Here is a 17,638-nt window from a genome sequence, read left to right as displayed (position 1 = left end):
TGAATATTTATTTGTATTACCTTTTCTTAATATTACACCGTATTTTAATTTTACATTTTACAAGTTTACAGAATAAGATCTGTGAACTAAAAATAAAAATGATTGCTTATTTATCAGGTTTCACACAATACATTTATTTAAGATATATAATATTATACAGTGATATACTGATTATTATGGAGTCCTGTAGAAAATACAATATTGCGTTCTGTCTATTTAAACAGAGTGCAGTGTGCGGGAATGATAAACAAATATTACAGTATTAATGTCATGATTATTATTCATAGGTTTTTACAGTATAACCAGTTTACAGTTGTTTATACGTGGGAAATGTTGAAGACAGAAACGTGATATACATAAAATCAATGAATAAATTTGAAACTATCCTGAAGAAGCAACTAAAGAACAGAGTGATGATAAAAAAAAAGGCTAGTATAATATACATACACACAAACACACATCAAACAGGCATAACATCATAACATTATTACCAGTAAATTGAATAAAACTGATTATCTCTTCATCATGGCACCTGTTAGTGGGTGGGACTTATTAGGCAGCAAGTGAACAATTTGTCCTTAAATTTGATAAGCAGGAGAAATGGGTAAGTTTGATTTGAGGGAGTTTGATTTGAGCAAAGGCCTAATTGTGATGTCTAGACGACCGGGTCAGAGCTTCTCCAAAACTGCAGCTTATGTGGGATGTTCCTGGTCTGCAGTGGTGAGTATCTATCAAATGTGCTCAAAAAAAGAAACACTGGTGAACCGGTGACAGGGTCAAAGGACGTCCGAGGCTCATCAATGCACGTGAGAAGCGAAGGATGGACCGTGTGGTCCGATCCAACAGACGAGCTCCTGTAGCTCAAATTACTGAAGAAGTTAATGCTGTTAATGCTCGACAGGTCAGGACAGTTTTGTCAGCAAAAGGGTGTCCAACGCAATATTAGGCAGGTAGTCATAATGTAATGTCTAGTTGGTGTGTGTATATATATATATATATATATATATATATATATATATATATATATATATATATATATATATATATATATATATATATGGACAAACAAATTTGGATACATATGTGGTTCTGCTCCCAAACTATTGCCGCAAAGCTAAAGGCACACAGTTGTATAGCATTAGTATTACTTTTTCCTTTCACTTCATCTAGGAGACCCAAACCTCTTCCAGCATGACAATGCCCCTGTGCACAAAGCTAGCTCCATGAAGATATCGTATTTAAAGGTTGAACATCTTTGGTATGAATTGGAATGCTGAATACACCCCAGGACTCTTAGTGAAACATCCTTCCAGAAGATTGGAGGTTATTATAACAGCAAACAAGCCAATAAAAGCCAATAAAACAATAAAAGCAATAAAAGCCTCTTGACTTGACTTGAAACGGGGACTAAGTGTGTTTTGATCAGGTAAAATTTGGTATTAGTCGAAAAAGCAAGAACCTGTTCATCCATTTACAAATTTACATCCAAAACTGTGTGCAAATCTTTATTCATTTAGACATCAGTAATCAGACCAGATTGGCGTCGGTTCCTTGCACTGATCTCAGTCATCAGATTGCACTGTGTTTTGTTGGCTGAGAGCCTTATATCCTTTGCTTTGCTGTCTAAAGCAACTGTCCGAGGTTGGATGCTGAGTGGCCTCTTTTAGGTCCTCCAGACTGGAAGTCTCACCATGTGGTCCAGCAAAAGACTGTGATTGTTTCCCTGGAAGTTATACAAAAGAAGTATACCATGAGAAGGTGTTGAATAAATGTACTGATATAGAATGCAACTGCAAGAGAATTTTAAATGTGCTTTTTTACAGCGGCACTCGATGTCGTTGTGTGTTTGTGTGTGCTGTGTACAGTGCCCGCCACTAATATTGGCACCCTTGCTATTATTGAAAATTATAGGAGAAGACCCAGAAGGTTATTTGGGAATGGGAGGTAGAACATTTAGTTAAGTACTGACTAAAAAAAGTACCAATAATTTTGCAACATATTTTTTTGTGGAAAAACTGTATTGTGTTTGCAATTGTTTGATATCCATAAGAGTTTGATATCACAGTCTTCTTTGCCCATATTTACAGTAGCAAGGGTGCTAGTATCATTGGATGGCACCTCATGTGTGTGAAAGAGAAACACTTACGCCACTGTTGCCTGGAAGCATGTCTCTGGATGCGACAGCTCTTAATTCGGCGAGCGGCAGCTTTATGCAAGTACACAGAGTTCTTCATGATGGCAGGAAGCTTGGCTTCGATCTCTGCAGCACATATACACTCCTCAAAGAACTCTAAAAAAGAGAGATAGGGAAAAAAAACATGTCTCAAATAGCAAATGTATTAAAAAGCATAGAAAAGGTCATATTTTTGCATATTGACCTGATATTCACATGTGGGATAAAAGCTCACCTTCATGGCTGACATTTTTTAAGATTAAAAGCATTACAAGATACTTAACAAATGTGGCTTTATTTTTTTTTCGATTTCCTCAGCTTTTTTTATTTACAGGTTGGAAAGTGGGATTACTCATCTGTAAGAAAAATGGTCACAGTTGTATTGTAATTTAATTTCAATTTTTGTTAATTTATAGCTATTTCATTTCTTGATCTCTTTTTTTTTACAGTTAATTTTATTACTTTGACTAAATTGAATACTATTTTTTTTGTATCATTCATTACTTGTAAAAAAAAAATAATCATTTTTTTCTAATGCCCTTCAAACTCACCACCATCTCACTATTTAATGCTTTACTGACCAAAAATAAGGACACAGAATCTTTCCATTCTCAAAACGTTCTGCGTTTATGCCAATATTTCATCACCAGAAACAGCATGAGGAGAGGATAAGTAATGACTACATAAAATCACCCTTCTCATGGGTTTAAATATTCAAATATCATCCATAGTCTACATTAACACACATCGTTAGTTATTAAAATATTGAATTCAGGCATATCCATCTTTCTTTTAGTTTAATTAACTTGGTTTTATTAAACATTGTTTCATAGCTTGGTAATGCTCAAACATTTGACCTTTCACCTTTGCCCTTGTAGTGAGTACGGTTTTCACACTGACTTACCCCGTTTGTTGCGAGAAAAATAAGCATAGAATAGAATAGAATACAATAGAATAGAATAGAATAGAGAATGCTATTAACAAGTAGGAACTGAATGTGGAATGGGATGGTTCAAAAACAGGTACAAATCTTATAGTCAGGTTTCCACAAACTTTTGTCCATGCTGTATACATGAATTTTTATAGTACACCTATTTGTAAAGGGCACAATAAAACACTTTTTTAATGTGTTTAATGTAGGATTATTGTATATCTAATGGTATATATATACGTGTGTGTTTGTGTGAGTGTGTGTAAGTGAGTGTGTGTGTGTGTGTGTGTGTGTGTGTGTGTGTGTGTGTGTGTGTGTGTGGCAAATAAAATTTTCTTCTCTATAATGGAAATGAATGAAATTAACACAAAACAACTACAAAAAACAAAAAAGCATAGTGGATCGAATTAACGTGTTATTTTTGGGTACACTCACTACGAAGGTGGCTGACTTCTCCTATCATCCTCTCATCTCTTTCTCGGCTGCGCTCCAAACAGTTCAACCCCTGTTCCAGGTTCTTTAGGGCCTCCTCTGCCATCTGCAACCTGCGTTCTAACTCTGCCCTGGATTCCATTTCAGCCTGGTCACACACACACACACACACACACACACACACACACACACACACACACACACACACACACACAGATACATTACTTACATGACATAATTATATGGACCTAAAGGAAGATGTATGGAACATAGATGGTATAGTTGAGCAATGTTTCACTGGAGAGAAGAACGATGTAGTGGAGTGTGGAGATGAACCATCGATTAAGTTTTTCCCCACTCAGAAGTAACTTAATGATAATGGATATATGTGCAGAGAGAGGAGAGAGAAGCGAGAGAAAAGAGATTCTATGAAATGTAATAGCAGATTAGGTTGTGAGAAGCGCACAGAAACGCCATTACAGTCTCTAAGACTCCGCATTTGATCTGAAAGGACTGAATTTTTACTTTGTTTTTTGTTTTTTAGTGATGTATGATGTAAAGGAAACATTTGAGTCCGTGTTTGGGCCAAATGCACATAATGAAGACTTTAAACATGCCTTGAAAATGTGCCAAGTTTCACTGATATTCCATAATAATCACAAAATGAAAAAAATAGTTGAAATGGTATTATGTTAGGAATGTGATATTTGACATATGCTGGTGTCATGATAACATTAAAACCACCAGCCAAATAATGAGTAGGTCCCACATGTGCTGGCAAAACAGCTGTGACCTGTCAAGGCATGGACTCCACAAGACCTCTTAAAGTGTGCTAGCGGATCTGGCACCAAAATGTTAAGTAGTAAATCTTTTAAGTCTTGCAGGTTGCAAAGTAAGGTCTCCATGGGTCAAACCTGCTTGTCAGATCCCATAGATGCTCAATCCGATTAAAATCTGGGGAATTTAGAAGCCAACACCTTGAACTCTTGGCTCCTCAAACCATTCCTGAAGAATGTATGCAGTGTAGCAGGAAGCATTATCTTGGTAAATAAGTTATTACCATTTCCATAAAGGATTGTATCTTGATCAACAACAATGTCAGGACCCAAGGCATCATATTGCTGGCTTGTCTTCCTCCCATAATTTCTTTCATTCTAGTGCAATCTCTTCCTCAGGTAAGTGACTCACACACCTGGTCATCCACATGACAAAACATAATGTAATTCATCAGACCAGGCCAGCTGACATTGCTTTATGATTAAGTTTTGATGCTCACATGCTCTATTGTACATTTGTTTATTAGTGTATACAAGAGGTTTTACTAATTAATCAGCACCGATAGATGACTGCTGGATATATCTCCAAAATCCATACATATAGTTTTTCCGGGTTGTGTTATACAGCATAAGAGCGGCCCCTGGTGGCAAAATACTGAAATAATGTTTATTTAAAGTGTCTTTTTTAATTCATTTTGGATGTCAATGTTTTTATTTATTTGGAGTTGTTTCACTTTGCATACATATATATTTTATACTTTTATTTTCCTCAATATTTATTACCATTATTAGTATATTCATTTAGCACATTTTCATGATTCAGTACAGTTTTTTTTTTTTATATTGAAAATAAAGTACGGTTTTATTTAATGTGTTATGTTTCTTTTTATTCAGTGTCAATTTTAAAAACTATCTGTTGATTAATTGGTTATTGGCAAGTATGATCCAACCTAGCTATCGGTAAAATCCACTGGTCGACCGCTAGTGTACTGTATGCTCTATATTCCAAGAAAAAAATGGGGTCTCTGTTGGGCTAAATCAAATATGTGTCCTCAGAAGAAAAAAAGAAAAAGAAAGTAGTATCCAACTGTTCACACCTATATTACTGCTTGACACAGTGTGGAGTCCTCGCTACTCCGTTTCATGCCTCAGGGTGCAATACAGATGAAGTAATTATAAGCAAGGGACCCACCTTGAGCTCAGCTTCAGCCTGCTGTTTATCAGCTGTTAGCTGACTGAGGGACTGCTGAAGTGCTTGAGCCTGACTCGAGTAAAACTCTCTCTCCTCCTGCAGTACATGAGCTCGCTGCTCATTCTGTCTCAGCCTGCAGAGGGAGACACAGAGCAGCTCTCAACATCCTACACTGAGGGTAGTGTCAGTAATATATGAAAAGAAAATTACACTATTACATACTGTAAACACAATAAAGAATATCAAACAGTTACCTATAATACATTTTGACATTTGTACACACTTTCAGATGCAAGCAATATGCTAAGCATTTAAAATCTTCTCAATCACAATGCTGTTGAATTCTCAAATCTGATTGGTCAGAACGTGTTGAATTTTCAATAGAAGCAGTTGAAACAGCGAGACTTGTATTAATTATGTTTTTACAAAAAAATATCACTAATGTGGTGAAGTTTTCTGATATCAATCGGAGTCTTTATTACCAGTACCTGATATTTATAAAACAACAGCGAATAATAGATATACGGTATAAATCAAAGAACAATAAACATAGATAAGTGATATGTTCAACTAATTATTATTAAAGCCTTCAGCTAGATACAGCTGTAATTACCTCAGAGGTCATTAAGCAAAATTAGCTGAAGTAAAAGAGTTATGCAGTCACAAAAGTAATTTCTAGCTCCAGGGCAGTCTATATCCTCACTGCTGTGCTTTGTTCATTGGTGTCTGATCAATATGATGGCTGTTTGCAAATCAATGGATATTTCCACTTAGCTGCCTCCAGCCTCCATTAACACTAGTGTAGGCCTGAGTCAGGCATATTGGTTCATTCCTGTACATGCAGTTTGACAAAGCAAAATTGGACTGCTGAACCAATTGGACTGGACTGCTGGATTCATCAACTAGATTGAAAACTAGATTTATGAGGGGCAGATAGCATGATGTTTGTATTTGAGTCTGGATTGGATTATAGTAAAGATCATACCAAAGGTTTGTCATCATACAGTGAAACTAGTTGCTAAATGACTGGAAATACATAAGAAATCATTTGTGATAATTCCAATAATAAAAAATCTGAGCATTTTAATTATAGTTACATTTAAGTTACACTTACAACTACAATAACAATTATAAAACATTAAACCTGGCTCTATTTTTAAAACAAGAAAATAGAAAACGAAACAAAGCTTATCATGTTTCTCATGAAAGTTAGAAATTGTTTTGTCTGTCAGAAATCTTAAACCCGCAGCTGTGCTTCTAATTAATACACAGTTCTGACATTAAAGATTCCTTCCAGACATTAGATTGGATTAGATTGGATTAAAGAAAGGATTATACCAAAAGTATGTCATAATGCCCTAAAACTAGCTGCTATATGACTGCCAATGATATATAGAAAAATTCCATTATTATCATCAATTTTATAAAAGTAAAGGGCATTTTAATTATACTTATACTACTTAAGTCACACTTATAGCTAAAATTACAATGATAAAAGCGTAACCATGCTCTATTATTTTCTGTCTTTTTCAAATTAAGGAAACCAAAACTTGTTAGGTTTCTCATGAAATTAAGTTCTTTTCTCCTGCAGAAATCTTAAACCTGTAGCTGTATCTTGTAGCTGTAACTCCGACTAATACAAAGTTCTAACACTGGAAACTCCTTCCAGACAAAAAGTGTCCTCACAAAAAAGTAGCACATTAGCAACAGTTGCATTTTTTAAAAGTTTCTGTAGAAAAAAAGTTGTTAAGAAATTTTACATTTTTAAAAATTAAACCTGTGATTCTGCTTGCAGCCGTAACTATCAAAACTGCTGTGAAAAAAAAAACCATTTGTGGGTCAGCATCAAGAATTTAACAACACTGTTATCAGAAAAACTAGTACATTTTAATATCGTGGTTTTATTAATATTTTTGTTTTAATACTCTGTGGCTTTTTCAAAATATATCATGGAGAATTATCTAAAAACAGAACACATGAGAAAAAAATCTTCAAGCTTTCTATTATTATTCTTTTTTATACCTCTCTTCTGCCTGCTTCTTTTCACAGAGTAGACATGACATGTGCTCTTCGATGTTTCTCAGGTTGCCCTGTAGCTGCTCCTGTGGTTTTGGGTGTTTAGGGTCTGGAGCAGAAGCCTGGTCCGTCGAATCAATTCTGCCCACCTCTTTCTCTCGGAGCATGTCCAGTGTACGCTGTTTTTCCTTAGAGAGCTCCTGAGCAGTCACATGACACATTGCTTACACACATTAGTGCTCACTTATAACAAAACAAACTTATCTATCTATCCATCCATCCATCCATCCAGACAGACAGACAGACAGACAGACAGACAGACAGACAGACAGACAGACAGATAGATTATGTGAACAAAGGTTTGTGGACACCTAACTATAAGATTCACATTTTTGCTCATTCAACTGCAAGGGTATGTACCCTTTAAGGTCAGGGCTTAGGCCACTTAAGATCTTCCACTCCAAACCATGTAAACCATACGTTCATGCTGCTTAGTTTGTGCACAGGAACACTGCCATGCTGGAACAGGTTTAAGTCTCCTAGTTCAGGAGATTTTCATTTTAATTCTACCAGTCAGGTTTTCTAATACTTTTGTCCACATAGTGTAGATATACATACTGTATATACATGCATAAATATACATGGAGTATATACAGTATTGAGTATACACTGTTCAGTGATGTCATTAAAACCTCAAGCTTAATATCATGTAGGTCCAACTTGTGCCTCCAAAACACAATTGAACCGTTAAGTCCTTTGAAGGTGTGTTGTGGTATCTGGAACCAGGATGTTTCCATTAGGTTCTTTAAGTACTGCAGATTGTGAGGTGGGGTCTTCATGGGGACACACATGTTTGTCCAGCATGCTCAATCAGATTAAGATCTGAGGAATTTTGAGGCCAAGCCAACACCTGTGGCTGCATGATCATGCTCATTGAGGCCATTGCCATTAGATAATACATAATCAGAACAGAACAAAAATCATAATTTGGCTATGAAGTCACTTAAATACTTACACTTGCCCATTTTTCCAGGTTTCAACACATCAACTTTGAGAACTGAATGTTTCCTTACTGAATATACCCTTCACAGGTACCACTGCAATGATATAATCAGTGTTTTTCATGTCACCTGTCAGTCCTTTTAATGTTATGTCTGATCACTGTATACTCAAAAGCATTATCAGTAGTAGTTCTGATACATTTCTAAAGAAGCTGCGTACCTCTAGAGACCGCTGGAGCCGAACGGTCAGATGGTTAAGCTCCTCTTTCTCAGACTCGACTCCTTTCAGTGACCGAGCTGTTCCATCCAAATCCCTGAAAACACACTGCAGCATTACAGCGGCGTCAAAATATTTGAGATTTTACTTACTAAAAATAAGATAAAAATATAATTGCGTCAGTAGCTCTACTTTAGTACACTGTTCCATTTGTCACATGAAAAATGTTTCTTCATGACGCACTACATTGAATCTAAATTCATTGTACCACCATATATTTCATTTAAATGGTAATGTAAGTATCCTAGCACAGTTTTCATGCTCATCTCGTACTGATGAAAAACTGACATTTATTAATATACTTTCCGTGCTTTGCTTTAGCACTGCTACAGCTTTTAGTAAATTAAAAACAATGGGGGGAAACACAGAAAATGTATTTAAAATGTTGTCCTGTAACAGCACATTCCCACGTCTTTTATTCGTCTTATAGTGCAGCAATTTGTTAACAGATCAGTTGACTTTGTATGTATGTATGTATTTTTTATATTTTAATCTCTCTCTTTCTTTTCCAGAACCAAAAAAGCTTAAATGCTCCTATAAATGGTCAATAAAAATCACTACAATAACAAACAATTAAAGAAAAAAAAATTAAATTTTTATTTTAAAATTAAAAAAATCATTAAATATCAGCTGTATATTATGTCTCCATCCTTATAATGTCTGTACCTGAAATGTTACTAGAAAAACAAAAATGAATTAAAGCTCTGATTTAAATTATGTTTTTGAAAATTAATCGACACCTGTGCAGTTAAATGGTAAAGATGAAACACGAGGTTAATTCCATGCAGTGATTTGCAGAGACTGACACACACACCGCTTGATCTGCTCCTGCTCAGCTCGAAGCTCCACCAGGACCTCCTCAAACCTCTGCTTCTCTTTCTCCAGCACCTGATTCAGCCGCTCCAGTTCCTACATAGTGTTTGCACAGACACACATACGCAAAGGTCATACAGTCGTTGTGTTCTTCTGGTGGATTGGAGTAAATAGAGGTGGGCTGAGGAATGTAGGAATGTATGTATGTATGTATGGATGTATGCATGTTTTAGATAGATAGATAGATAGATAGATAGATAGATAGATAGATAGATAGATAGATAGATAGATAGATAGATAGATAGATAGATAGATAGATAGATAGATAGATAGATAGATAGATATCCATGGCATCTACCAGAAGTGCAAATAGTAGCAATAAATATGTAGGTATATGTACAGCATGTATATATGTATGTACATATATATATATATATATATATATATATATATATATATATATATATATATATATATATATATATATAAAGCAGGATATACAGATCCATGGCATCTCACACACACACACACACACACACACACACACACTAGACACATTCTACAGTGTGTAGATACACACTGGTTGAGAAAAAAAATCTTAGCAAATATATTCAATATAATCAATATATATCTAAATTCACTATTATAAGAGTACCATAGAACAAATCTAACATTATTCAACATATCTCTAGATATATTTAATAAAGATGCCACTAAAATGATACCCAGTATTGATATCAGTCCAATACCAGATCAAAAATGCTGGATTACATAAAGAAAAAGAAAAAAAAACACTTCAGATATTGTTTCCTGTAACTAAATGATCTGTTTGAAATTGTATATGGAGATGAGATTTATTTTTGGAACTGGCATTGTTTACATATGAATAGATTCTTCTTACGAGTGATTTGAATAAATGTATACCATATATTTTAAAGGTTTTTGGGTGAAAGACATAAATAAAAATAACAAAACAGGTTAAAGCTCAGTAGATTTTTACATAGTATGTGTTTCTGTATTGTCTGAGGTTTCAGAAAAATAGCTGGAGAAACAAAACTGTTTCAAATCTAGAAATAGGTTTTGGTAATCTTACGCATGGATATACTATGTTCATTTGACAATAATCAATTTGATTAATTAAATAAATCATACAAGACTCAATTCAAGATACAAATCTTTGTAGACACCCAACCATATGCTTTGTTAACGTCACATTCTACAATTAGTCCCCATTTCCTCAGATGCTCCACTAGATTTTGGAGTGTGGAGATTTTTGCTCATTCAGGCAACATACGTTGGTGTAAGTAAAGTCAGGTACTGATGTAGGTGAGGTGAGAAGGCCTGGGGTGCAGTCAGCGTTCACATTCATCCCAAAATTGTTCAATAAGGTTGAGATCAGAGCTCTACAGCAGGGTGCTCAAAACATTTTACTCCAACCCATGCAAACCATATCTTCATGAAGCTTGGATTTGTGTACAGGGGCCCTGTCATGCTGGAAGAGGTTTGGGTCAAGGGGAAATTTAATGCTCCCACATACATGTGTGTGCTTCAAACTGCTTGGTAATAGTTTTGGGAAAAACAATGTATGGCTGGAAAAGCCAGGCAGAAAATAGTGTCCAGAAACGTCTCCTTTTATTGTATTTGGCATCATAAAACACACTGTAAGTCCATAGAATCACAGCAAATAATAATACACTAAGAAAAAGCAAAAACAACAACTTGGTGTGTGTAGGTTTAAAATATCTTATTACTAACCGCCTTCTGTTCTCTCTGTAAGCTCAGTTCCTCAGTCTCGACCATCAGTTTATCTGAAGAGAAAAAGAGCACAGTTATACAGTTTTTTAATTCAAGTCATTATCAGTTTTAATTGACTGTATATGTGTATGAATGTATTACTCTTAGTGTTATTTCTTTTACCAACATTGAGTTTTGAAATGTAAAACACAGCATTTCCACGGAAAATAATCGAGTTCAGCCGTGACGCTGAGGCATCCATAATCCTCACCCAGGTACTCCTGTTTCTCTTTGGCCAACTGCAGTCCCTGGGCCTCTAGACTCTCAATCATAGCCTCTCCCAGCTGGGCGTTCTTCCAGGTGCTGAAAATAGATCATCACATTACAAATTACGCAACACACAGCGTTACTATAGCTATACGTCTCGCTTTTCCAGCTCTGAACTGCCGTAATAGAGTTTGGTCAAATAATAAAATTATATTTAGATATGAGTTATGAGCATGCATTCGTTCATTTGCTGTGCATGAACAATAAATCCTGCTTTATTCCAGTCATTTACAAACCTTTGACTAATATTAGGTATGTATGAAAACTTGAAATTAATTTAAAAGGCATTTTTAAATAAGTATGATGAAATGAAATTTTTAACCCATCTACTGTATAGTGCAAAAGCATTCCAAGCATTCCTTGGCCATCACACCCATGTGTGGTTCTTGTCACAATGTTGGAAGCATGCAAATTTCTTTATGCTGTAGCATTTAGGTTTGCCTTTAGTGCTACTAAGAAGCTCCAACCCTATCGAGAACTTGAGATTCATAAAAGACAAAAGGTTGGCGTCCCTGACCTCAGTAATGCTCTTGTGTCTAAATGGTCTATCTAAACAATTACACTCCAAAATCTTGAAAAATCTAGTGGAGGCTGGAATTTAAGAATTGTAATGTTGAAAGTAGGAATGGCATGTTCATCAAGCATTTATTTGCACTTGTCAATTTGCACAATTGCTACTATTGCACTTCTGGGAGATGCTAAACTGCATTTCGTTGCTGTGTACCTGCACTATGCAATAACAATAAAAAATTATTTTTTTATTCCCATTAGTTTATTCTCTTCATTTTGTAGCGTTTCTCTTGGCTGCACTGCTTCCAGTACATGTATGTGGATGTATAAATATTTGTTCAATCAGATTTCAGTATGTGCTACCATGTCAATCTAATCTGCCCAGGGCCTTTAAAGTCTGTTCTGCTGGCTCTTTTACCTTAGACTACATTACCAATAACTCTGTTTCTTTAACCAATTAGATTTCAAATTTGCCTCAGAGAGTCAGCTAGCTGGCCTAGAATAGCGTCAACATTTTTCTGTCCTCTGATTGGTTGGTTAGAGGGAAACTGTTTCAGCCAAGGTCGACTGTCAAAACACAACTGTAGCCCACTGCACACATTAATACATCTGAGTTAGACTTTTTTTGCCTATGGAGGAAGAGAAATGTTGTAGTGTAGAGGTTTGGAGTCTTAACTGGGTTTCTTGCTTTAGTAAAATGGCTCAGGTACCAAATGCACAGCCTGCTAGTGATTATAATATAGTATATTATAGTATAATATAATTATTATTAATACTATTATTAATTATAATAGAGTAAAATATGTACACACAAACACACACATATATATTTTTTTAATTTGCTTGTTTGTTTTTCAAAAACACAACTTGTGCACACACTTGAATTTAGCTAGTTAGCAATTGTGCACAATGAGAAGCAAAAAAAACCTGCCGATGTCGTTTCTCCTCCTTCACAACTCGTATTGATAAAGATATGTTTGTGCAGCACTTTCTGTGAACTCTATCATGATGAAGTCAGAGTTCCCAGAGGAATTTGTGTTATATTACTCCTGTTTTTTTACCCAGCAAAGTTTCATAACTGGGAATTAAGGGCTTTTTTCTCTTTCGCACTCGTGTTCTAAAAAGAATTTTTTTTTTTTTTTTGTAAATACAGCAGATTGCAGTGAGAAAGCTGAAGGGAGAAAACAACTATTTTTGGTTCATGTTTGCCTTAAAATATAGAGGGTTGGGGTCAAACTATCTCGGGCACGGTCCAGGTTTAATTTAAAGCCCAAACCTCTTGCAATGGCAACAGTCTGAATAGATGATGTGACAGAAGGAAGGGACTGAATGTTTTCCCTACTATAAATGAACTTGCTTTTTGTTTCAGGTGCTTGAGATAGCTTTTTGTGCCTGTACCTCCTCCTCCCCCCCACCCCAGTATTCCTGGAATAAACCCCCAGATCCCATACAACCCTGACTTAATAAATCATTCACCAAAAATAGACAAACAAATTATTATTTTTAATCCTACAGGCATGCAAACCTTTGCACTTAACTGTATGCACTTAAGTACTTAGGCTCACACTTTGCCTGATTCCTCCAGCATCTCCAGCCACTGGCTTTGCTCTGACTCGGAATCAGCTGCTAACACTATATCCCCCTGTAAAGGATGATAAAATCAGACTTTGGTAAGAATTTCTTGTCTGGTGTATTTTTAGGTGCCCAAGTGCAACCAAAAGAATTAATCATACATTAAATTCCTCATGATTTATAACCATGGTAAAAGGCATGCCCTGATCCTCCTTAGGCTCAACCACACATCCACCGAGAGGAATAACTCCCTGTGAAAACAACAGGATTGTAAGTAAACAACAAAAAAAGAAAGAAAGAAAGAAACAGACAACAAGCTGGAGGGATATGACTAATATTAGCAGCAAATGTTGTTCGGATTTCGGATTGAATTTTAGAATGAAAACGGACACTCACCTTTGGATGGATGTTGAAGTATCTGTTAGCTTCAAAGTTTCTTTTCTCGCTCTCAGCATAGTAGAGCAGAAAGCTGTCTTTGATAATAAAGAATCTATTTAATTTGAAAGAAAAAGATATTCAATGTAATGCATGTACTATTCATTTAGCCATAATTCAGCATTTGATCATTGCAAATACACTGCTGTAAAATTCTTGATGAATATTGTTCAAAATCTATATTTTTTATTATTTTTTTAAAATACTTTATTGAACCCACAAGGAAATTGTTATTTTGTCACATATCTAAGCGATTAAGGCAGCTGGCTTCAAAATGCAGCCATGTTACAGTGCCCCTAGAGGATAGAGAGGGTCAAGGGGGCCTTGTTTGGGGGTCCCAAGGGTGGCAGCTTGGCAAATCCAAAGGTTTAAACCCATGACCTTCCAAGGAGTTATCCAGAGCTTTAACCACTGAGCTACAACTTCCCTAATTGATAAGATACTGTCATCTGTCACATATACATTACAGCACAGTGGAATTCTTTCTTTACATATCCCAGCTTATTAGAAACAGGGTGAGAGATGATACAGAGCCCCTGGTGCAGGAGAGGATTAGGGGGCTTGCTCATAGGCCGAACAGTGGAAGCTTGGTGATACTGTGGCTTCCAATCAGTGACTCAAGGCATTAACTATTGAGCTACCAAATTCCCTCCTTGATTTATTTTCCATAACTGCAGCTGTAGTTACAACTGTATTTGGCAATTACCGGCATACACAATGTTTTGCATTTATTTTACTACACAACCCTTCCTACACTAAAAACTCATTCACATTGACTTCTGTCAGATACTCCACATAAGCTGATTAAAATCAATCAATAAATAAATTAAAAATAGTCTTGTAATCGCTGATATGGCAAAGTTCTGAGGAGCATCTTTTTCCCGATTGAGTTCTTCCTTGTTTCATGGACCCTCTACAACATTTAATCAATGCAGTCAATTCTTCTTCTCATTGATCACATTTATGATGTAACATTTCTTTCCTGATAGGAGTGATCTCTTCAATGTTGGCTCTGATCTACAGTGAAAGGGGATGATAACAATGTAAAAACTTTGTGCTTTAGCCTTTATAGTAAGCAGATCACAATCCAATTGTCCACCGATGGGATTTTTTTATTGAATGATGTATTAGACATTCTATACTTTCAAAATGAATCAATCAATAAGAAGAATTTTTACACATTAATTCAATATAGTTCAAGAGACTTGGATCTGAAACAGAGTCTCTACAGAGCTGTTTTGGAGGCTTTGAGATTTTTCCCTATTCATTTATCACTCGTCAGTATTAAGTTGGTGATTTTAATACATTTATCAATACACTTTATGATGCACACTGTTTAGTCTGTACAAAGAGAATAAAGATTTTGGACTCTTTTTTAAATGTGAAGATAATGAAGAAAATTAAGAAAATAAAGTACCAGGACCAATAACGAACCTCAGGCACTACACAGGTAATAATGATAAATACATTCTCTGTTCTAGGACAGAGTAAAAAAAGTACATAAATTGCTCTATACTTCCTCTACCTTGAGTCCGCCTGCATGACTCATCATCTTTAGGAAAAAACCCATTTAGATGATTAAAATCCCTAAATAAACCTATGTATACAAACAACACACAAACTCCTTTATTCATTCAAAAGCTCAGACTATCACGCATTTAACACTAGTACAAACTGCAAAATAGTAATACGTCCAACCCCTTATCTCGACCAGATCCCCGCATTACCTCCGAGCCCATTTGGCTGATGGTCTTCCGGAGGCTCTTTTCCACAGCACGCCATGCAGCTGCACTTTACTCCTGATATCCGGGATGCTGGAGTCGGGCTGCTCCATGGAGATCAGGGCAGGAAATAAAAGGAGCTCGGAGGAGAAAAAACACGCCTGTCGTTTTCAAAGAGGTGGGTGTAGGGGGTTAACATAAGCAGGAGAGAGTCTAAAGCAGACACACACAAAGTCAATTAGGAACCTTCCAATAACTCGACGAGGCAGAATGATGTGGACGTCAATAGAGGCATCAGATATATAAATGAGCAAGAAGGAGACCGAGTTGAGCACGGCGGAGTTTCTAAATCTGAAAGATGGTCAATAGATGTCTCATATGACACTTATTAAGATGACTTGTACAAGTCGTCTCGGTTTTAATCATTGCGACCAAAGCAACGCTGGCACTTCCTGTAGAATAGCAACGGTCCACTTTCCCAGTGCATTAATCTGCTTTAAGGCTTTCTGCATGCCAGGTTCACGGCATTCGAGCTGTTTTTCACTGATGCACATTAACGACAGACAGGCAAGCCATCACAGCCTGTTTATATGGAATCTATGCTGCAGATCTGAGAGCACTTGATGCAATCACTCAGCAGAAACTCCAACGTGCATAATTCCACTAAGAGACATCAATATGCTACTACTAAGTGAAGTCCTGCATAAAAGATACCAGAGATCCCTGGATCAAACATGGCTTCCTTTATTTATACATGTATGCCATGAAGTAAAGTGGTTTGTTGGCAAGGTAAATAATCTTTTAATGTGTCCTACGGTCACTCAAATCATTAAAATTACTCACCTTTGGAAATATACACCATTTCCATTTCACCAGTGGTGGACAGTAAGGAAGTAAATGTAATTCATTACTGTACTTTAGAGTGAAAGGGAAAGTTTATAGGACTGTGGTGAGACCTGAGATGTTGTATGGTTTAAAGACAGTGACATTGAGTAAAAGACAGGAGGTGGAGCTGGAGGTAGCAGAGCTGAAGATGTTGAGGTTTTTGTTGGGAGTGGCGACGATGGACAGGATTAGAAATGAGTTTATTAGTGGGACAGCACATGTAGGACGTTTTGGAGACAAGGTGAGGGAGGCAAGATTAAAATGGTTTGGACATGTTCAGAGAAGGGACATGGGGTATATCGGTAGGAGAATGCTGAGGATGGAGCCACCAGAAAGGAGGAAAAGAGGAAGCCCAAGGAGGAGGTTCATGGATGTGGTGAGGGAAGACATGCAGGTAGTTGGTGTGTAAGAGGCAGATGTAGAGGACAGGGGGAATGTGGAGATGGATGATCCGCTGTAGCGACCCCTAATGGTCCATAAGAAGAAGAAGAAGACTTTGGTAGCTTTTTCATGTATCTGTACTTTACTGAAGTTTTCCCATTTGAGGGGTCTTTAGTTTCACTACATTTTAAAGACAGATTTCGTACTTTTTACTCAACTACATTTTGCGCAATCAGTTGTTCCTTTAAAAAAAAATGTAACCGGTCAAGCACGCAGAAAGGGTTGAGCGCGGGCTCTGTTTTCAACTTGTTTTGATTGCCGCTTGGTGGTATTTACTCATCACCAGCATACAGCTTAGCATCAGTTCAACAGCAAGCAGAACATTTTGAAAGAAATAAATAATGAAAGAAACTCCTGACTTGTGATTTTTTTTAAGTGGTTGAAAAGTAGCTTTTGGGGTTT

At 36.3% G+C, this 17,638-nt stretch overlaps 1 protein-coding gene across 1 annotated transcript; it reads right to left on the bottom strand.

Moving 5' to 3' along the window:
• Positions 1-1,046: 1,046 nt before the first annotated feature.
• On the bottom strand, positions 1,047-16,023 carry plekhd1 (pleckstrin homology domain containing, family D (with coiled-coil domains) member 1). The gene is made up of 13 exons (XM_046855673.1): positions 15,917-16,023; positions 14,151-14,244; positions 13,916-14,005; positions 13,748-13,824; positions 11,617-11,708; positions 11,367-11,419; positions 9,613-9,707; positions 8,742-8,835; positions 7,527-7,720; positions 5,505-5,637; positions 3,540-3,684; positions 2,147-2,290; positions 1,047-1,723 (listed from the first exon to the last, which is right to left on the bottom strand). Exons 1-13 carry the CDS (start codon positions 16,021-16,023, stop codon positions 1,563-1,565), a joined length of 1,479 nt encoding a protein of 492 aa, XP_046711629.1. The 3' UTR covers positions 1,047-1,562.
• Positions 16,024-17,638: the final 1,615 nt, after the last annotated feature.

The sequence above is a fragment of the Silurus meridionalis genome, chromosome 8 (genome assembly GCF_014805685.1).
Source record: "Silurus meridionalis isolate SWU-2019-XX chromosome 8, ASM1480568v1, whole genome shotgun sequence".
NCBI classification, from domain to species: Eukaryota; Metazoa; Chordata; class Actinopteri; order Siluriformes; family Siluridae; genus Silurus; species Silurus meridionalis.
Note: the sequence above shows the minus strand (reverse complement) of the source record. Positions and strands in the feature narration are given on the sequence as shown.

Bases quoted from the DNA above. Each gene is read 5' to 3' on its own strand.
- plekhd1 (XM_046855673.1), bottom strand. From the start codon at position 16,023: ATGGAGCAGCCCGACTCCAGCATCCCGGATATCAGGAGTAAAGTGCAG. The intron at 3,685-5,504 runs GTGGGTCCCTTG...GTGTGTGACCAG, and splicing joins AGGCTGAAGCTGAGCTCAAG to GCTGAAATGGAATCCAGGGC. The intron at 2,291-3,539 runs GTGAGTGTACCC...TCTCTTTTTTAG, and splicing joins AGAAGTCAGCCACCTTCGTA to AGTTCTTTGAGGAGTGTATA.